The 22,780-nt window shown below is 48.7% G+C and overlaps 1 protein-coding gene across 2 annotated transcripts in view; it reads right to left on the reverse strand.

Moving 5' to 3' along the window:
* Positions 1–1,154: 1,154 nt before the first annotated feature.
* CSPG5 (chondroitin sulfate proteoglycan 5) overlaps positions 1,155–22,780 on the reverse strand; it is a 28,572-nt gene continuing 6,946 nt past the window's right edge. The window contains exons 3-5 of one of the 2 annotated variants that reach the window (XM_082192331.1): positions 17,670–17,858; positions 7,543–7,696; positions 1,155–1,374 (exon numbers count right to left, since the gene is read on the reverse strand). In XM_082192331.1, the coding sequence (XP_082048457.1) occupies positions 1,213–1,374; positions 7,543–7,696; positions 17,670–17,858 (505 nt within the window). In that variant the 3' untranslated portion in view covers positions 1,155–1,212. The remainder of the gene's footprint in view (positions 1,375–7,542; positions 7,697–17,669; positions 17,859–22,780) is intronic. The other variant, XM_082192332.1, reaches the window with a different exon arrangement.

Below are 22,780 nucleotides of genomic sequence, written 5' to 3' on the forward strand. Positions count from 1 at the left end.
ATGCCCTCCCACCAGATGTCAAGGCAATAAACAACTATTTTACTTTTAAAAGACGACTGAAGGCGGCCCTGTTTAGGGGCATTTTTAATGTCTGATGCTATATTGTTTTTAATATTCAGTTGGAAGCTGCCCAGAGTGGCTGGGGAGACTCAGCCAGATGGGCAGGGTATAAATAATAAAGTAGTAGTAGTAGTAGTAGTAGTAGTAGTAGTAGTAGTAGTAGTTGTTGTTGTTGTTGTTGTTATTATTATTATTATTACTGTATTGCTCAACGGCTGCAGCTGTTGACTAAGCAGTGGCCCGGTGACATGTGGGGGGCAATGGCGTTCTTTCCTTCGGACCCTATAACATTTCCAAAATCGTTTCCTCAATCTGAGCATCTTCACCTGTGATCCTGGTGCCCACACTCCCTTTTCCCCACATCTCAGCATTTGAAGGTCACCTGTCGCAGTTAGCGCCTGCCTTTCTCGCCTCCCCCAATCCTGGGAGTTGGACGGGATCTCCAAAGGTCATCCAAACCAACCCCCTTTAATGTAGGAATCGTGCCTGGCCGTTTCCAAAGCGGCTGCCCCTCCAAATCCTGACACCCCCCATCACACCCCCACACGCAGGAAGAGACGCACAGCAGCAGCTTAACTTTAAAAAAATGTTTTGTATTTTTTAATTATTATTATTATTATTTCAAGGTCTTTTAATTTTTTTCACATTTTCAAACTCGTTTCTCCAAAAAAGGCTGGGTAAAATACAAAAAAAAGTCAGTCGAGTCACAGCAAAGGTTTAGAAATCACAGCAGTGAGGGGGGAGATTTGGGAAGGACGGAGGGGAAGGGGGGGGGAAAGAGTCAGGAGTGAGGCTAACCCAGGCATTATACAGACGGCAACGGAACACACAACCCAACACACACAATTCATGGGGGGGGGGGACACACTTGATAGAGGAAGAGTTTCGTCTTCTTGTGTATTCTTTATTATTACCCTTGTTTTTCCCGCTGTACAAAAACACATCAAAGCATGCTATGAAGTTGTTGGGGAAGGGGAAAGCAAAGAGAATGAACGATTACGAGAAATGAGCTTTGTACAAAGAAGGGGCAACCCTCGTGCTCTTAAATGTTTTATTCCGCCTTATTTCCGTTTCCCCCCTCCCTCCTCATTTCCTCTCTCTTTCTCTCTCTCTTTCTTTCTTTCTCTCCTTTCTTTCTCTTCTTCTGGGCTCTCATGTCAGGTTGTTCTGCAAGCAATTCACCTCCGAGTCGTCCGGTTCCCCTTTGCCGTTGTCCAGTTTGGGCGACATGGAGTTCTGGATGTTGAAGGACTCCTCGTCTTTCAGGCAGGACTTCAAGGGGTCTTGAAGCTTGTGGGGGGCATTGGGGTCGTCCTAAATTGGGGGGTGGTGGTCGGGAAGGGAGGGAGCAAGGAAGCGTGAGAGAGAAAAGGGAGTCAGCGCTGGAAGCGGCGATGGCAACAGAGATCTCAACTAGGAAGGCCTAGCACGGACGGGGGAAGCTTGGAGTCGGATCCTGGCGCAAAGGCCGCTAGCTGGCTGAATCCTATGCTTCGAGGTAAAAAATCACAAGCTCCTGAATCGTACAACTGTAGAGCTGGGAGGGACCCGTGAGGTCTTCCATTCCAGCCCCCTGGGCTTAATCCCCAGGGATTCAGCAAGATCCGTGCCCCTGATCCCGGAGAGTCAATCAGCGCAGACAATAATGAATTGGATGGATCCATGCCCCGACTGGGTAATAAGGCAGCTTTTGGGGTTCTCATTCAAACCAGACCTCCATGAGGGCTAGAATCTTGTTTTTGGAGCCGGGCCCTAGTGTAGTGATCAGGTGGGATTGCTATGAGGAATTCTAACAAATATAGAGTAAGCCATCTGTGTCAGCAATGAAAGCATTGCGTTGACTGGGTTTGAACTATTTTGATAGGATTTCTGATCAATCCACGCCTCTGCATCCCTGTTCCATTTCTCTTGCTTGACCAGTCATGGACACTGCCAGTTGGTTCGCCAGGCAGGCATCCTGGGTGATCAAAGACAGTGGGCAGTTTCTTTGATGTAGCTTTTCTGATACGTTAATCTTAGGGCCAGGAAACAGATCTCACCTGAAGCTGATAAAGATCGCTGTCCTTATCATGTATATTGCTTGTTTATCACTTCCTGGGGTTGCCAAATGCACTCCTTTGTAGTTCTGTTTTATTTACCCCATGCTTAATTAGTTTTGGTAGTTTAACTTTGTCCCCACATGGGGTTTGTTGAAATGCTTAGAAGAAATCTGATGGGTTCTTACGAACACTCTGTAAAAAGTTCTTTTGTGAATAAAACGACCTGAGCCAGGGGGTGGAGGGAGAGATTATTATACGCACCCTTCCCAGAGCCTTGCTGGTTCAAGCCTCTGTGTGTATTCTTATTAATCAGAGTTCAATCCTTCCTTTACTTTGGAAATGCCTCACCCTAGCTCACTGGGAGAGCACCTCCTTTGAATCCAAGATTTAGTCCCAAAAGGCACCTCCAGTTAGGGCTGGGAAAGCTGCCCTTCGGAGTTGATGGACGACAGCTGCCAGTCAGTGTGGGAAGTAGCTAGCTGGACCAATGGCCTGACTGTGCTCCTGGCTACGGAACAGATCTCCACACAGAGAGATCCACACAGGTACCCTAATCTGGAATGCGCTGAGCGAAGATCTTTCTGCCGGTCCGTGCCTTTTTAACCAATTCAACTGCCACTCCTCCCAGTTTTAAATCAAATTTTAAGCCCTAGGTTTTAAGTTTCAAGTTCTTTCGTTAAATTGCAACGGTTTTCCCTTGCCTCAAGCTGCAGTTTAAGGTTTCTAGGTTTTCTCCTCCCTGATCCAGTCAGAAGACTCCGGTTACGTGGGGCGACTATAGAAATGTAGTAAAAAGCAAACATAACAACGTGGTATCAGCTACCCTTCTGAGGACAGCATCGGGATTCTGGCAATTAACTCCAGGATAGTTTAGAGTACCAGGGTGCTGGTCTCAAATACATTTAATTTTTTTAACCTGGGTTACTGTGCATTTTAAATAAAGGTAAAGGTAAAGGGACCCCTGACCATTAGGTCCAGTCGTGGCCAACTCTGGGGTTGCGGCGCTCATCTCGCTTTATTGGCCGAGGGAGTCAGTGTACAGCTTCCGGGTCATGTGGCCAGCATGACTAAGCCGCTTCTGGCGAACCAGAGCAGCGCACGGAAACGCCGTTTACCTTCCCACTGGAGCGGTACCTATTGATCTACTTGCACTTTGACGTGCTTTTGAACTGCTAGGTTGGCAGGAGCAGGGACCGAGCAACAGGAGCTCACCCCGTCGCGGGGATTCGAACCGCCGACCTTCTGATCGGCAAGTCCTAGGCTCTGTGGTTTAACCCACAGCGCCACCCGCGTCCCGCATTTTAAATAAGGATGCTTTAATTCTCCAACGGCATTGTTCCTGGACGTTTTAATTCTGTTTGGATTTTGTGACGGATTTCATAGTTGTAAAATCCCTTCGGGAGCCAGCTTGGCAGATAAGCAGTGTATATATTAATACAGTGGACTCTTGGAACGTAACTTCCGGGTTGAGAATGCGGCAACCCTGGAAGGATATATTTCTGGGTTTCGCCACACGCGCATGCGCAGAAGCGCACTGTTCAGGTTGGCGGGCATTGCTGCCTCCTGCGGAAGGGAGTTCCCTGGTTTAATGGCGCACTGCGTGTGAAAGTCCATGCAGACGACATTTCGTATATGCTGCGTTTTTATTGTAGCGCAGTTTGAATACCACAGGATTCAAACCGAAATACAATTAAAAAGCCATATATATATATATATATATATATATGCAGGTTTTGGTGTCTTCGGGTGTCTTCCCGTGTAAGAGTCGGGGTGTCTGGGCGACGTTTCGACGAGGTCTCACTCGTCATCTTCAGGCTGGTGCTTTCGGCTTCTTGTTAAGTAACAAGAAGCACCAGCCTGAAGATGACGAGTGAGACCTCGTCGAAACGTCGCCCAGACACCCCGACTCTTACACGGGAAGACACCCGAAGACACCAAAACCTGCATTCCTGTACCCGTGAAAATCTACGAAAGCAAATATATATATATATATATATATATATATATATATATATATATATATATGCAGGTTTTGGTGTCTTCGGGAGTCTTCCCGTGTAAGAGTCGGGGTGTCTGGGCGACGTTTCGACGAGGTCTCACTCGTCATCTTCAGGCTGGTGCTTTCGGCTTCTTGTTACTGGAACAGAGCAGAGTCTGGTATTTGAGTTCCTATAAATACTGTTGAGGGGTGTGGTGTGAGACCTCGTCGAAACGTCACCCAGACACCCCGACTCTTACACGGGAAGACACCCGAAGACACCAAAACCTGCATTCCTGTACCCGTGAAAATCTACGAAAGCAAATATATATATATATATATATGAGAGAAAGCTGGTGGATCATGGATTGGGACCTCCTGCTACATGAGCCAGCAGCAACTCCCTGGCAAATGCACATAGGATTGTGGCATTAATTTCTCTCTCTCTCTCCCTATATATATATGTCTGTGTTTCTGTCTATCTATCTATATCTATATCTATCTATTTACAGTATATCTGTCTGTCTATCTATATCTATCATCTATCTATATCTGTCTGTCTGTCTATCTATCTGTCTGTCTGTCAATAATAATAATAATAATAATAATAATAATAATAATAATAATTATTATTATTATTATTATTATTATTATTATTATTATTATTATTATTTATTTATACCCCGTCCATCTGGCTGAGTTTCCCCAGCCACTCTGGGCAGCTCCCAATCAAGTGTTAAAAACAGTATCTATCTGTCTGTCTGTCTATCCATTCATCTATCCATCCATATATATCTGTCTGTCTATCTATCTATATCTATCATCTATCTATATCTGTCTGTCTATCTGTCTGTCTGTATCATCTATCTATCTATCTATCTATCTATCTATCTATCTATCTATCCATCCATCCATCCATCTATCATCTATCTGTCTGTCTGTCTGTCTGTCTATCTATACATCTGGATTGAAAAGTCCTCAGAGATGTGTGTGTATGTGTGTGTGTGCTTTTTAATGAAGGGCGGAATATTAAATGCCTACAATAAATAAGCACACAAAAATAATGAAATAAATACCCGGAAACCCCCAGCTGAGGTCTGTCTGTTGACACCTCCAGAGTGTCCCTGATGCTCTCTGCACATGCTCTGTGGCGTCCCCATCTCCCCTCCCCCACCGCCCCCCACAGGCAGCACTGGAGAGAGGAAGCAGCAAGCGCATAGCAGCCTCGTGCCCCCACCCCAAGACCCCCGTGGCCAGACGTGGGTGTGGGCATGTGGTTGTCGGCACGCAGACAAGCAGGGTGCAAGCCCCCGTGAGGATGGACACAAGGGAGGCCGGGGGGGGGAGAAACATGGAAGGGAAGGAGGGGCAGGGAGCACATTCATTGGGGAAGCATCGCTCAGGCAAGCAACAGCAGGCTGCAGGCTTGACAGTCCCAAGGGCCGGATCGAGAGATTTTGGGGGCCACATTCGACAACACCGCCCCCAATCGCTAATCATGCGCGTCACCAGGCCAAACAGTTCATTTGCTGAAAGGCACAAGACCTTCATCGTTTCCTGCTTCTCGAAATATTTGGCCGCGATTCCTCCTCTGCAGCGGGGCTGGACTAGATGACCGCTGAGGGTCCCTTACGATATTTCAATTCTACGCGGCTGCCCCAAAGCTACTGGACATCCAGCGGGGCATGTTTGGCGGTCATTTTTCTGACTGGCTGACTTTCAGGTAAAGGCATATAGAATTGCAGCATTAATTTGTATAGTTGTCTTTTTAAAAATCTGGATAAAAGTGCATTTTATGCAAATGTGGTTGACTTTCCAAAAGGCCCTGGAAAAGAGGGTTAGGCAAGCAGGCAGGCTCAGTGCACCAGATGAACAGAGAGGGTGCAGAGAAATGCAGCCATGTGGGGGAACAGCGGAACAACTCCTGCATGGATTGGCCCCACCACTAGAGGGGGGCAGAGAGCTGCCCTTTTTAAAAGGATATAAAGGTAAAGGTAAAGGGACCCCTGACTGTTAGGTCCAGTCGCGGATGACTCTGGGGTTGCAGCACTCATCTCGCTTTACTTGCCAAGGGAGCCAGCGTACAGCTTCCGGGTCATTTGGCCAGCAGGACTAAGCCGCTTCTGGCGAATCAGAGCAGCGCACGGAAACGCCATTTACCTTCCCGTCGGAGTGGTACCTATTTATCTACTTGCACTTGACGTGCTTTCGAACTGCTAGGTTGGCAGGAGCAGGGACCGAGCAACGGGAGCTCACCCTGTCATGGGGATTTGAACCACCAACCTTCTGATCGGCAAGTCCTAGGCTCATTGGTTTAACCCACAGCGCCACCCGCGTCCCTTTAAAAGGATATATTATGCAGAAAATGATCAGCGGGTTGCAGCAACTCCCTACGAGGGGAAAGGTTGCATTTTCAGCTTGGAAGGGGAAAGGCAAGTATAACGGAGGATGTGGCAGAAATTTATCCAGTGTGCATAGAGGAGGAATAATTTTTCCCCATCCCTCTCTCATAATGGAAGATTGTGGGCATTCAAGGAAGCTGAGTGTTGGAAAGGGCAGAATTTTCACACGCAGTGTGCCATTAAACTAGGGAACTCCCTTCCGCAGGAGACAGTGACACCCACCAACGGGGACTAGATAAATCCACAGAAAAAGGGTGCTTTCAAACACATCCAGCTGTCTGGATTCACAAGGGGGGAGTGTGCAAGTATCGAACTCAGGTCCCTGCCTTGTGGGAGTCCCACCGTGCCAGTGGGATAACTGGCCACTTCTTAGGAACTTACGGGGTTCCTGCCAGGGTGTTTCCTGGAGGAACCTACAGGTGAAACTCAAAAAATTTGAATTATCATGGAAAAGTTCCTTGATTTCCACAATTCAACTTGAAAGGTGAAACTGATATATGAGATAGACTCATGACATGCAAAGCGAGATATGTCAAGCCTTGATTTGTTATCATTGCGATAACGCACAGTTTATGAAAACCCCAAATTAACCATCTCAGAAATTAGAATATTCAAGGAAATCAGCAAAACAAGGATTGCAAATCGAGCAAGATTTGGACCTCTGAGAAGTAGAAGCATATCTCGCTTTGCATGTCATGAGTCGATATCATATATTAGTTTCACCTTTTAAGTTGAATTACGGAAATCAAGGAACTTTCCACGATATTCTAATTTTTCGAGTTTCACCTGTACTGAGCCACTAGCTCTTCCGACATCCGTATGGAACCTCCAGCTGCAGGGGCAGTCTATCTTGATCCCTAGGTTCTGTGGGGCTGTTTTGGAGTTATCTCTGGTTGGGGGCAGCCAGACCCCCCCCCCCGACTATTCCCCCATTGCAGGCACCGGCAATTTCTCTCGCTGGTGTTGGTCTGAGCATGCTCTGGGGCAGGCAGTGGGGCGGGAGACGAGGGTGGGGGGCAGGAGGCATGCAGCAAGGGGGGGAGACGTGAAGAAGACGAGTTACCTGACAGATAATGTTATCATAGTAAGCCAATGCACGAGCATGAGGGGAGAGGTTGGAGGGGGTGTCACAAAATTTCCTTACATTTGGGTGCGAGCCCTCCGCAATTGTGGACAGCGAGAAGTTGTCGTTGTGGAGCTCAGAGGGGGTTCGGTATCTGCCGGCGGCGGGGAGGAGGAGAAGAGGGGAAACAAACAAGAAGCAGAGAGAGGAAAGAAAGGAGAGAATCCGGAGGTCAGAAAGAGTCATCGCAGATTTGGAAGGGAACCCAAAGGTCATCCAGGCCAACCCCCCATCTCCGCAATGTAGGACTCTCAACAAAGGCAGGACACAACTCGACAGTCGAGCCGGCAACAAACCATAGCAATATTTCCAGGGAACTTTGAGTGCCTGCTACGCTGTTCAAACACAGTTACGGCTCCCAGTACGTTTCCGAGCACAATTCAAAGTGTTGGTGCTGACCCTGAAAGCCCTAAATGGCCTCAATTCTGTATACCTGAAGGAGCGTCTCCACCCCCATCGTTCAGCCCAGACACTGAGGTTCCAGCTCCGAGGGCCTTCTGGCGGTTCCCTCGCTGCGAGAAGCGAGGTTACAGGAAACCAGGCAGAGGGCCTTCTCGGTGGTGGCGCCCGCCCTGTGGAACACCCTCCCAGCAGATGTCAAGGCAATAAATATTTTACTTTTAAAAGACAACTGAAGGCGGCCCTGTTTAGGGAAGTTTTTCATGTCTGATGCTGTACTGTTTTTAATATTCAGTTGGAAGCCGTCCAGAGTGGCTGGGGAAACCCAGCCAGATGGGCAGGTTATAAATAATAAATTATTATTATTATTATTATTATTATTATTATTATTATTATTATACGTAAATGGCATAGAGTTGCACAAACAGAGGGCAGCTTCTGCAACCACTCTCTCTTCTGCACACCCAGCTATACTCCCCTACCCCCCCCCAAGCCTTCTCCTAAAATGAAGCAATCTAGCCGTTCGTTCCACAACTTTTTCCATGGGAAAAACCAGAGGTCACCCACACTCACTTTGCAGAGCAATGGTTCACCACCAGAACAGGTGAAGCGCTGGGAAGAGGTTGCCTCTGAGCAGTTGCAGAGTGCCTTTCACGCAGCAATCTCCGGCCAAATTTGCACTTGCGGAGGAGAAACCTCCCAGGAGGAAAGTTTCCTGCCTAAACCTCCTGACTGATTTTTGCTTAAAACTGATTTTTGCCTCATTCTTGCTTAAAACGATTAACATTCACAGAATCCACAGAGTCAGAAGGGACCGACAATGTTGTGGCATCCCTGCGACCATCCATCTTTTTATTTTTCTTATTGTGGAGCTGGAATAATATTAATGATGACATATTGCTCATCATTTCTTATGACAATAACACCGGGGGCAGAAAACCCTCTTCGATAATGAATTGATCGATTGCCGATTCGTTTTTAAAAAATCACAGCAACAATTAAAACAAATCAAAACAATTAAAAAACAATTTTAAAAATTGCAACAAAAAGACATAAAGTTGTGCAGTAGAAAAGATACAGGGGGAAAGTTTGACCTTTTCCTGTTATGCGAAGATCGTAAGACCCAGATGGGCGCCAGATTCTGTGTACACATCTGTAGGCGCAGACCATCCCCCGACCCAAACGAGTTCGTTAAGAAAATCCCCAAACTCAGTTCCATGGGTGACTCTGGGTCATCTCTCTGTGGTAGTTTATCTGAAAGTGTCTATACGCTAATCGCATTTATAAATTTTAAATTTATTGTTGTACATGGTTTTAATTGTTTGTTTTCCTTCTGTGACTGTACCCTCAAGTGTGTTTTATAAGCTGCTCTCCGACCGGAATAAATTATCTAAGCTAAGTTATACAGGAAAGTGAGAAACACATGCCAGTTAACAACTGTGGAAAGCTCAAGGGCCACATTCTCTCCCATATAACCTTCTGGGGGCCACATTCCAATGGTGGAGCAAAAGTGCTGCGGTTCCTGCATTTCAGGGGGGGTTGGACTAGATGCCCCCTCAGGGTCCCTTTGCAATTCAACCATTTTATGATTCCACGGCCTCATTCGCAAGGGGGGTGCGGTGCGCTTGGCGGCAGGAAGACGCGATCCACCGCCTTTTTGCGCCACGCTGCGTATCTCCCCAAAGGGAATTGTGTTGCTTCTCACCAACGCTGCCCCCCCCGCTCTCAGATGACCTCTGGCCTCCCCCAAGATGCCGATGGAGGGAATCTTTCCCTTCGAAGACCCCCACCCTGCCATACAAAGCCACCCCCCTCCCCACCCGGTGGACAATACGGCCATCTGCTGTTGCCAAGCTCAGGCGCCCCATGCAGAGCGCCAGCTGCTCAGTGCCCCCCCCGCAAAGCTCTTTAAGGGAGCTGGAGGGAAGAAAGGGGGGGCATTGTGGCTGCGCACTCAGGCGGTTTTGGTTTTTTTTTAAAGGGGGGCGAAACCAAGCTCATTTGCAAAAGAAAACGCAGTGCATAGGAATGCAAGGCGCTCCCATGACCTCTGGCAGAAAGGGGCGCTCGGGAAGAGGGGTGGGGGCAGTTCCCAGGCTCCGTCCTTCCTCCCCCCCAACCAATGTGTTGTTGCTAAGACGCCAGGGACCCATCTCTGCACATATTAAGCACTGGAGACCCCCGCCCTGCCTGGACGGTACCCAGCTGAATCACACAACACAGAAACCCAGCGTGGATGTCAAGGCCCTAGAGAGAAGGGGCGAATAGCTGTCAACTTTTCCCTTTTCTCGCAAGGAATCCTATTCGGAATAGGGGAATTTCCCTTAAAAAAAAAAAGGGAAACGTTGACAGCTATGAAGGAGCGTCCCGTTCCAGAGCAATGTCTAGGCAACACAATGACCATAAACATACGTAATAAACAATCTTTATAGAATTCCTTCAAATCATAAAAAGTTTGAAATGAAATCTTTCGTCTCAAAGTCTCTGGAAATCTTTAAATGAAGCGAGGTACCAGACTTTGTACGGTGGAAGAGAAGCTGTGAAGCGTTGTGTATTCAACAACGATGTCTAACACTGAACAGTGATTCCGGATATTGACTACTATTTCGTAGAATTCTTCATCAGCGTGGTGGGTGGATATAGAATTGCTTCATAAACCCACCTTATCTCGAATGAATGTATGTAAATGAAAATGTCAAATGCTGCGACTACATTATTACATGAACACTGTTCCACAGCATTTGATATTTTCATTTATATACATTCATTCAAAATCTTTCATTCATTGTTAAATACACAAAGCTTGTCTTCCACTGTACAAAGTACAGAGACTTTGAGACTAAAGATGATTTGAAAAGATGAACTTTTTACGATTTGAAGGAATTCTATAAAGATTCTATAAACTTCCCTAAACAGGGGCTGCCTTCAGATGTCTTTTAAAGATAAGATAGCTGCTTATTTCCTTCACATCTGAAGGGAGGGTGTTCCACAGGGTGGGGGCCACCACCGAGAAGGCCCTCTGCTTGGTTCCCTGTAACTTCGCTTCTCGCAATGAGTGAACCGCCAGAAGGCCTTTAGAGCTGGACCTCAGTGTCTGGGCTGAATGATGGGGGTGGAGACGCTCCTTCAGGTCTACTGGGCCTTTGAGGCCATTTAGGGCTTTCAAGGTCAGCACCAACACTTTGAATTGTGCTCGGAAACTTACTGGGAGCCAATGCAAATCTCTCTGGACCGGGGTTATGTGGTCCCGGCGGCCACTCCCAGTCACCAGTCTAGTTGCCGCATTCTGGATTAAGTGCAGTTTCCAGGTCACCTTCAAAGGTAGCCCCACGTAGAGCACATTGCAGTAGTCCATTGAATTGGGTCCACAATGGCTAGAAACCAGCTTCTAAAGCAAGATTCACGTAGAGGCACCCTCAAAATTTTGCATTTTTGTGTGGAAGATATCGCACCCTGGGTTTTTGGACCTCCTACAAAATCGCGGCACGCAAACGGCCTTTGTGCTAAGTAGCAGAACCTCCATATCCAGGAAGAGTCTATCTCTGGCTGCCAGGCGCTGAGCGCAAAGCGGAGGGACCCAGCCTCCCTCAAGAGGGAGGCATCTGCATAGCCACTGCTACAGAAAGTGCATTGGGTCTAAAAGACTTGGGTGCCTGCAGCTTGGGTGGTGATTATTAGATTCTGCCAGGACAGGGAGCTTTGAAAAATGGCTCATCGCAGCCAGAAGTGAGAGGTCAGCTGGGATTCTCAGAGAGGGGGGGAGAGAGGGGGCCAGTTTTTTTGTTTGATGCAAACCCACTCTCTCATTTTGCACCTTCCCAACAGGATACCACCGGGAGACTTTTGTTTCACGGTGCCTGGGATGCAGTCATTCCCAGCGGCAATAACCACAAATGGCGTTGCCTTGGCGAAAAACGGAGATGCCCATGACATGCAAAAAAGCCCCATATTTTGGAGTTGTTCTACTGAAGAAGTAAGGGAAGAGCTCAAAGTGGATTCATTGCCCAGAAGCTGCTGGCAACTACCTTTGCTCTCCCCCTCCCATGGCCCCCACCCCACCCCCACAGGTCTTGCCAGACAGTGCAAAGCACTCCTTGGTAATTACTGATGGCACTTTTGCAAAACAGCAATTAACCGCTCATTAGGGAGCTGGCCTGCTCAGACCCAGGAGGGGAAAGAGAGGAGAGCCAGGAGCTGGGATACAAAGCCGTAACCTTGAAGCAGCGCAGGAGCTCTCCCTCCTTCCCATCCTCCAGATGCTAAGTGGGGTTATGCAGGGTGAGCAGGCCTGCGCTTGCAGCCCCAACCCGACCGGCAGGCAGCAGAGTTGAACATGAAGAAGAAGAACAGAGACCTGGGACAGGCTACAACTCGTGGGCATCCAATGAGGCTGAGGGCTGGAAGATTTCCTTAAGGTCCATGAATAATCATAGTTTAGAGGTCCCAGGCCCTAAGGAAGTCAGACTATCCTCCACCAGGGCCAGGGCCTTCTCAGTGGTGGCTCCAACCTGGTGGAATGCTCTGTCCCATGAGACCAGGGCCCTGCAGGATTTAACTTCCTTCCGCAGGGCCTGTAAGACAGAGCTATTCCGCCTGGCTTTTAATTTGAACTTAGCCCGATCTTTTATTCCCCTTCCTTCCTTCACTCCTCCTCCCCCTTTTTATGAAGATTACCCGGTCTGGGATCCCACAGATAATTCTCCCCTGGTCTCCTCGCTGGCCCAAATAGGACTAATTTAGCCAGCTAGCCCTGGGGATCATCTAATGTTTATTGGATGGATTTTCCCCCTAAATTGATTTTTGAATTTGTTGTTATTGGCTCTGGATCCATTCCAGTCCGGCTTCCGCGCTGGTCATGGGACCGAGACGGCTCTGGTCGCCCTAACAGATGATCTTCGTAGACAGCTGGATCGAGGCGGGTCGGGGCTGCTGATTCTTCTAGATCTATCAGCAGCTTTCGACATGGTCGATCACGAACTTTTGGACCACCGCCTTACCGACGTGGGGATCCAGGGCACAGTCCTTCAATGGCTGCGCTCGTTTCTCTCTGGTCGGGGACAGAGGGTGGCGCTTGGGGGGGAATTGTCATCGCGCCACTCCTTGGTGTGTGGAGTACCTCAGGGCGCGATACTCTCCCCGATGCTTTTCAACATCTTTATGCGCCCCCTCGCCCAGCTTGTTCGGAGTTTTGGGCTGCGTTGTCATCAGTATGCCGATGACACCCAACTCTATCTGTTGATGGATGGCCATCGTGACTCGGCCCCAGACACACTGACCAGATGTTTGGAAGCTGTGGCTGGATGGTTACGTGGGAGCCGGTTGAAGCTAAATCCTTCGAAGACAGAGGTCCTGTGGCTGGGACGGGGCGATATGGGATTGGGGGGGCAACTCCCATCTCTTGCGGGGGCACAATTAGTGCCAGCACCGTCCGTTAAGAGTTTGGGTGTAATCTTCGATACCTCCCTCTCTATGGAGGCGCAGATTACAGCTATAACAAAGGTGGCATTTTTTCATCTCCGCCAAGCTAAGCAGTTGGCTCCTTACCTCTCTCGCCCTGACCTAGCCACTGTGATCCACGCGACGGTCACCTCCAGACTGGATTATTGTAACTCGCTCTATGTGGGGCTGCCCTTGAGACTGACCCAGAAACTCCAGCGGGTGCAGAATGCTGCAGCGAGACTCCTTACGAGGTCTTCGCTGCGAGATCACATTCACCCGGTGCTATACCAGCTGCACTGGCTCCCGGTGGAGTACAGGATCAGGTTTAAGGTGCTGGTTTTAACCTTTAAAGCCCTATATGGCCTAGGACCCTCGTACCTACGGGACCGCCTCTCCTGGTATGCCCCACAGAGAAACCTACGGTCTTCAAATAAAAACATCTTGAAGGTCCCAGGCCACAGAGAAGTTAGGCTGGCCTCAACTAGAGCCAGGGCTTTTTCGGCTGTGGCTCCGATCTGGTGGAACACTCTGTCACAAGAGACTAGGGCCCTGCGGGACTTGACATCTTTCCGCAGGGCCTGCAAGACAGAGCTGTTCCACCAGGCCTTTGGCCAGGGCACAGCCTGACTCCCTCCCTCGGCAATCTTCGCAGAGCTCTGGCCCAATGGTTGCTAGTGGCTTGAATTAATTAATTAATTAATTAATTAATTAATTTTTATAATGAATGATTTTAGAATGTTGTTTATGTTGTACTTTTGTATTGTTTTATTGTTGTTAGCCGCCCTGAGCCCGGCTCCGGCTGGGGAGGGCGGGATATAAATAAAATTTATTATTATTATTTATTATTATTATTCACGTTTTATACTGCATTTTATGCTGTTTTTGTTGCATCAGTTAAGTGTTTTAAATTGGTTGTTAGCCGCCCTGAGCCCGGTTTTCTGAACCAGGAAGGGCGGGGTATAAATAAATTAATGATATTAATAATTATTATTATTATTTCAGGGTGGATGGAAGGAAGTTCTGCTGCATGCAAGCCCACGGTTAACCTATGGAACTCACTGCCACAGGAGGCAGGGATGGCCACCTAACCTAGATGGCTTAAAAAGAGGATTGGGCAAATTCGCGGTGGAGGAAAAGGCTATTGGCGATGGAGGCTGGGCTCTGCTTCCACGTTCGGAGGCAGCAAAGCTTCTGAATTCAATTTGCTGGAAACCACAGGAGGGGAGGGGGCTCTTGGGTTTGGGACTGGCTGGGCGCAGAGGAGGGGGGAGGCACCAGTTGGAGAACCCCCAAGGGAAGAAGACTCAGAGCCCGGGGATTGCTGGTGGGACAACGATGAGTGGTCACAAGGGGAGGACTGGGAAGAGGAGGTGTTGGAATCTGAAGAGGCGACAGGGCTTAGTGAGCGGGGGGAGTCAGTGGCAGAGAAGAGTCCAGACTCAGAGGCAGAAGCAAGAAAGGAGAGGAGGGAAGCCAAGAGGCAGAGATGAGCCTGGTTGGCAAAGAACCTGCGGCGCCAGCTTGTAGGTTTATGTTCTGACAGTTCCCTCACCTGCGGGCAAAAGCAGTCCAGCCCAGAAAGGATGAAGTGGGTAGCCCAGTGAAGTACCACCCCCTGGAGGACAATGGGATTCCCTGGGGGATTCTCTAAGAGGCAAGGGGGCAAGAGTGGGGATTGAAGACTCTTGCTAACTTCTCCGCAGTGGCTCCCCGTCTGTGGGATGCTCTCCCCAGAGAAGTTCACCTGGCACCTTCATTACACACCTTTAGGTGCCAGGCAAAAACGTTCCTTTTTAACCAGGCCTTTGGGTGGCCTGATCAACATCCCATTCCCTTTTAAAATGTGGCTCTTTTGTGTATTGGGGGGGGGTATAACTGAGTTATAGGGACGTGGGTGGCGCTGTGGGTCAAGCCTAGGACTTGCCGATCAGAAGGTCGGCGGTTCGAATCCCCGCGACGGGGTGAGCTCCCGTTGCTCGGTCCCTGCTCCTGCCAACCTAGCAGTTCAAAAGCACGTCAAAGTGCAAGTAGATAAATAGGTACCACAATGGCGGGAAGGTAAATGGCGTTTCTGTGCGCTGCTCTGGTTCGCCAGAAGCGGCTTAGTCCTGCTGGCCACATGACCCGGAAGCTGTACGCCAGCTCCCTCGGCCAATAAAGCGAGATGAGCGTCGCAACCCCAGAGTCGGTCACGACTGGACCTAATGGTCAGGGGTCCCTTTACCTTTACTTTATAATTGGGTTATTGTTTTTATTTTAATTTTATATACTGTGATCCTTTTATGGGAACCGCCTTGAGACCTCTGGGTATAGGGCGGTATATAAATCCAAGAAATAATAATAATAATAAACAAGACATTGGGAAACTGGACTCGCTGCATCAAGCCCATCCGTCACGCTGGGAATTTACTGAGCAGTGAAGACGTTACTAAATGTGGCATCTAGTACTCTTGCTAGAGGACTTTGAGAAGATGGCATCACAGATCAGGTTCACCAGGCTTGGCGGAGTAATTAAACTAAATAGTTTTAATTGGGTTTTCAGTGAATGCGCAATTAATGGCTGCTGTTTCGAATTTTATCTATGTCGTCTTATCTTCCTTAGTGGGTCATGCAAACTGCTATTCTGACAAATTCTTTTTTTATATATAGGGGGGGGCAGTTATGAAAAATGCCGCTGTGTGCCTTTTTCAGAATGGGCTCCCCCCTCCTCTTCCACTCTGTTTCACCTCTTTCTCTGATGTCACCCAGGAAATTTACGGCCCTGAGGAAGAGGCGAACTGACAGGCGCTCCATCCCAGGCACACACAACACTTGGCGTTTCTCCCAGCCGGAAAACTCCCGCCCCGTAAATCACAGGATGGGGACGGGAGCAGGGATCCCACAAAGCCTGCCATTGATGGCAGGATCAGGCCAAAGGGGGTGCACCCAGTCCACCATTCTGTCCTCACTGTGGCCAACCACATGGGAAACCTGGAAGCGGGATCAGATAATAATAATAATAATAATAATAATAATAATAATAATAATAATAATATATTATTTATACCCCGTCCATCTGGCTGGGTTTCCCCAGCCACTCTGGGCGGCTTCCAATTGAGTGTTAAAAACAATACAGCATTAAATATTAAAAGCTTCCCTAAACTGGGCTGCCTTCAGATGTCTTTTAAAGATAAGATAGCTGCTTATTTCCTTCACATCTGAAGGGAGGGTGTTCCACAGGGAGGGCGCCACTACCGAGAAGGCCCTCTGTCTGGTTCCCTTTAACCTCACTTCTCGCAGGGAGGGAACTGCCAGAAGGCCCTCAGCGCTGGATCTCAGTGTCCGGGCAGAACGTTGGGGGTGGAGACGCTCCTTCAGGTATACAGGACCGAGGCTGTTTAGGGCTTTAAATTGCTGTCTCTAACCACAGATGCAGAGCATAGCTATCCTGGCTAGGAGCCCTCATTAGCCCTCTCCTCCATGATGAGAAACATGTGTTGCTCTGCCCACTTTTGCCCCAGGCCCCGCCCACTGCAAGCATGCGGCCCTTGCGAGGTGGTCCAGAGATGAGTGTGGCCCTCAGGACAAAAAAGCCAAAAGACACACACACCCAGGACCTCCGCAATAAAAGGACGAAGATGAAACCTTTCCCAGGAACGTCCCTCTCCCTAATCTTCCTTGCCAGTCAGCGATCGCACCATTTAAAGATGGAGTTAGCTCTTCACTAGCAAAAACCCAACTTGGCTGAGTGTGCGGCTGAGGAAAGCAGCTCATTCCCAGGAGCCTTCCTCTGTGAAAATCAGTTGCCGAGTCCCGGCCTCCTCTCCGGGGATTTCCCAAGCGATCTGAGACTGCGCCTGCATGAGGCCAAACTCTCCTCCGCCCTGTTCATGCCTCTCTTGGTTCTGGGAGGCTAGCAGGGAGGGGAGCTTGTTGCAGCAGAAGGAGGTGACAACCTGAGCTTCTTCACCAGCCAGACCCATCTCTGCCTCTCGGCCTCCCTCCTCTCCTGCCTCAGCCTCCAATTCTGGACTTCTCTCTGCCACAGACTCTCCCCGCTCACTAAACCCTGTCGCCTTTTCAGATTCTGACAACTCCTCTCCCTCTTCCATCACCCTTCCCAGGGCTCTGCGCCTTCTTCCCCTGGGGGCTTCCCCAGCTGGTTCCTCCCCCTATTCCTCTGCGTCCAACCCGCCCATGACATTGACACCCACCCACCAAAAAACCTGCCCAGCCCCGCCGCCACTCACTTGGTCTTGCGCAATTTGCTGTTTTCGGTTTTGAGCAGGTAGAGTTTCTTGGCGAAGAAGACGGTCATCATGAAGAGGAGGAGGACCACCAGGGCGGCCGAGCCCACGGCGATGCACATCACCTGGAAGTCGGTGATGATGGACTCGCAGCGGATGCCCTTGTGCCAGATGTAGTCCTGGGTGTTGCACCTGCGGGGCAAGAGGGAAAGCGAGGTCTGGTCAGCAAAGGGGGAGCCTGGGAAAGGCATCAATCCCAGGACTACTACTACTACTACTACTACTAATATCTGGACTGTCTCGCCAGAGTGGTGCATGCTCTGGTTATCTCTCGCTTGGACTACTGCAATGCATGTGCTCTATGTGGGGCTACCTTTGCAGGTGACCCGGAAACTACAACTAATCCAGAATGCGGCAGCTAGACTGGTGACTGGGAGCAACTGCCAAGACCACATAACACCGGTCTTGAAAGACCTGCATTGGCTCCCAGTACGTTTCCGAGCACAATTCAAAGTGTTGGTGTTGACCTTTAAAGCCCTAAATGGCCTCGGTCCAGTATACCTGAAGGAGCGTCTCCACCCCCATCATTCTGCCTGGACACTGAGGTCCAGCTCCGAGGGCCTTCTGGCGGTTCCCTCATTGCGAGAAGCCAAGTTACAGGGAACCAGGCAGAGGGCCTTCTCGGTGGTGGCACCCACCATTTGGAACGCCCTCCCATCGGATGTCAAGGAAATAAACAACTATCTGACTTTTAGAAGACATCTGAAGGCAGCTCTGTTTAGGGAAGCTTTTAATGTTTGATGCATTACTGTATTTTAATATTTTGTTGAAAGCTATCCAGAGTGACTTGGGAAGCCCAGCCAGACGGATGGGGTATAAATAAATAATTATTATTATTATTATTATTATTATTATTATTATTATTATTATTATTATTATTATTATTAATTTATTATACTCTGCCTGTCTGACTGGGTTGCCCCAGCAACTCTGGGTGGCTTCCAACAAAAATGCAATTTAAAAAAGAAGAAAACCCAAACATTTAAAAGCTTCCCAAAGCAGGGCTGCGTTCAGATGCCTACGAAATTTTTTACAGTTGTTTAAATCTTTGACCCTTGCCGGGAGGGCATTCCACAGGGCGGGCCTCCCCTGCTCTCCCTGCACTGGATCTTGACCACCACCCCAGCTCAACTCAAGTGGAGAAGCCTACTCACAAAGGGTAAAAGTGGAGCTTCCCGGGTTAGAGGCAGGATACCTTAGGAAAAGATAGCCGCATGTCACCAGCTTGTCTGTTTCCCTGGGACATCCCTTGTCAGAGAAGGCGCCGAGCTGCAAATTTCAAGTGCTCAGAGCACTTCTTGTTAAAGGGATAATGATTCAGAAAACCCTATGACGGTCCTGCTAGGTAGGTCAGTATCATTGTCCCTGCAATGCAGATGGCAGCCAGGAGAAGGGACCGAGGCTGAAAGGGACAGATTCGTTACTCTTTGATAAACGCGGGGATTTACTCCCCTGAAAGGCCCATTATAATTTATTACTTGTACCCCGCCCATCTGGCTGGGTTTCCCCAGCCACTCTGGGCGGCTTCCAACAAAATATTTACCGTATTTTTTGCACCATAACACTCACTTTTTTCCTCCTAGAAAGTAAGGGGAAATGTCTGTGCGTGTTATGGAGCGAATGCCTGCGGGTGGCGGGGGGGGGGATCTGCTGCAGTCGTGAGCAGAGGATCCATGGTTCCCCTTCCTTCCCTCCTCCGTGGTTACAAAGCATGGATCCACATGGATCCTCAGGATTTTTGCATTGGTCTACTCCAAACTCACTGTCATATCACATGTCTGTGGCCACAGCATGAACCACAAAAATCATATATCCACTATTTCATTTAGAATATTTTTTCTTGTTTTCCTCCCCTAAAAACTACCTGCGTGTTATGGTCTGGTGCGTGTTATAGAGCGAAAAATATGGTAAATGCAGTAGTCCATCAAACATTAAAAGTTTCCCTAAAGAGGGCTGCCTTCAGATGTCTTCTAAAAGTCTGGTAGTTGTTGTTCTCTTTGACATCTGAAGGCAGGGCGTTCCACAGGGAGGGCGCCACTACCGAGAAGGCCCTCTGCCTGGTTCCCTCTAACTTGGCTTCTCACAGGGAGGAAAGCGCCAAAAGGCTGTTGGAGCTGGACCTCAGTGTCCGGGCAGAACGATGGGGGTGGAGACGCTCCTTCAGGTATCCTGGGCCGAGGCTGTTTAGGGCTTTAAAGGTCAGCACCAACACTTTGAATTGTGCTTGGAAACGTACTGGGAGCCAACGTAGGTCTTTCAAGATCAGTGTTATGTGGTCTCAGCGGCCGCCCCCAGTCACCAGTCTAGCTGCCGCATTCTGGATTAGTTGGTGCCAACACTGGGTTCGAAAGCTACGCCTAGCTCAGCTTAGCGGCACAAACAGGTCACCAATGTGGGGCTAGGCTCAGTATGCGAACCAGCCCCACATTGCAGCAGCAACCTATTTGCTTGTTTCGTCAAATTTATACGCCGCTCAAATGCAAAAATAAAATCCTCGAAAGAGGTTGACAAAAGGGATAGAACCATAAGAAAACTACGTCATACCTCGGGTTACAGATGCTTCAGGTGGCGTTTTTTCGAGTTACAGATGCGCTGAAACCCAGAAGTACGGGTTACTTCCCAGTTTTGGCGGTCGCACATGCGCAGAAGCGCTGAATAGAGCTTTGCGCATGCGCAGAGGTACCAAATTGCAACCCGCAGATGCGCCACTGCAGGTTGCGAACGTGCCTCCCGCACGGATCACGTTCACAACCCGAGTGTCCACTGTACTAAGTAAAATTAGGAATGGTAATTTCAGACGTCGGAAAGTTAAAATGACAATTAAGTCTTGCACCAGCTTTCTAAACCTCTGAATGTTTTTATCAGGCGCAGAAGAATCCACAGTGCAGGTGCTCGCTTAATATCAACAGGCAGGGAGTTCGTCTAAGTGCCGCCACACTCAAATACTGAGCTCTTACAAATATTGAATGGGACTTATTCGCCACCTGCCAGTTCCAGCAATTGAAGCCTGTTCATGTGGGGTGAGGCAATCTTGCGGGTAAACTGGTCCCAAATTGTTCAGGGCTTTATATACTGATAGTAGCACCCTGAACCTTGCCCGGTAACAAGCTGGAACCCAGGGCAGGTATCTGAGCACAGGTGGGATAGGCTGGCAAGGCCTCACACCTGTCAGCAATCAGGCTGCAGCATTCTGCGCTAACTTGCAGCTGTGGATCAAGAGAAAGCGAAACCCCCAAGTACAGCGCCTTGCGCAATAATGTTAGGGCGGCCTCAGCTGCTGCACCACACAGAGGACCCTGGCTTCCACCAAGCTGGTGTCGTTTTGGACTACAACTCCCATCATGCACCAGGTTGGGGAACGCTTTGCTAGACTATCATGCAGGGTGGATAAAAATCAATGATTTATTTTTTTTAAAAAAAATATGATTTTCTAAATTTAAATCGGATTAAAAAAAATTATTATTGGATTTTTAAAATAAAATGCTTTTGGAGGAAAAATCTTTCTAAATATATTTTCTATTTAAGTTACATCGTAGTCCAAAGGCTATTCATCAGGAAATAAGGATTTGTTTTAAGTTTTTCACGTGTGCTAAAACTCAGTCTGAATTAAAAAAAATAAATCGTTTAACCACATCAGTTAACAAACATGGCTACATATGCTGTAATGTTATTGTTTTAGTTAAATAAAGGGTTTAAATTGTTATCAAGGAAATGATTATTTTTCTTCTTCCAGTAAAGTACAGCAGAAAAGTTGTCCAAATATAAACAGCTATTAAACCTCACACTGATTTCATAATTATCTGTTTATTTCTAATAGTATAACCAAATCAGTAATTTTTGATATAAACTATTCTGAAAAATTATTATTCTAGAAATGAAACATTCATCTGGCTGTAAATATTAAGATTATACCAGCAAGAATGAGTCCTTCTGTAAAAAAAGAGATTTAAATCAAGTCTTACTGACCAGTGATTTAAATCGTGATTTGATATAAATCAAATCCACCCTGCTACCATGTGTGTGTCCAGGCCTCTTAACAGAATAGGAATGAGGGCAGGGAGACAGCCTTGGCCCTCCAGATATCGCCGAACTACAACTCCCATCGGCCCCATGGCCAATGGATGATGGGATTTGTAGTTCTGCAACACCCAGAGGGCTGAAACCTGCCCACCACCAACTGATTTATTTCTCATGCTTCACACTCCCAGCATGGCTAATGATAATTTTACAAAAAGCAGTGCAAAAACAAAGTTTAAACCCCCCCCCCCCACAATGCAGAATAAAACACTATCATGCAATACATGCAGATTTTGCAACAGCATCCAAGGCTTCCTGGGGAAAAGGATTAAGCTGGAAATGCTCATCCCATCAGCCCAGAAGGACCAAGAAAAACACAGGGAACCCGCAGGTGGGTGTATCAGCCTTAGCAACCTGCGACTCCGGTATTGCTGGGGTTGGACTAGATGACCCCCCCTTGGCCCCTCCAAAACCAGACAATTGTACGACTTTATGGATGCACAGCACACGCCACACCCACTGGACCAACAACCCTTCCCCTGTGGCACACCAGTGAGGAGTGAGGCAGAATCTGAACTCGCCTCCCATTTGCGCTTCAGGATTTTTGCCGGATTGCAAAAGGGGTGCGTCTCCCGCAGAGGACCCCTACCCAAGCTCTGCTCCCAGGGCGCCCCGTGACTCGCCCCTCTGGATACAGCGCGCCTTCTTCCCGCCACCGCTGTCTGTCAGAGCTGATTAGTGACTCAGGCAGAGCATCCCGTCAGCGTGGCTCTGACCTAATTCCGGCTCGGCTGAGCAGGCAGGGTGCTGTGGGGGCAGGGAGCACCCGGGAAATCCCTCCCCCTTCTCCGCTCAGCAGGCAGCAGCCGAGACGCCGTCAGGCTGCCTCTCGCAACCTTGGGTCGGGCAGAGGGCTCGGGGCTGAGACAGCATCGGACCTACCTCCTAGCAGTGGGGGCCGGCCGCACTGGGCACAACATCTGGGGGTTAGGGTTAGGGGGCGCAAATCCACGGGTTAGGGGGCGCAAATCCACGGG

Source organism: Podarcis vaucheri, assembly GCF_965113315.1.
Source record: "Podarcis vaucheri genome assembly, chromosome: 12".
Taxonomy (NCBI): Eukaryota; Metazoa; Chordata; class Lepidosauria; order Squamata; family Lacertidae; genus Podarcis; species Podarcis vaucheri.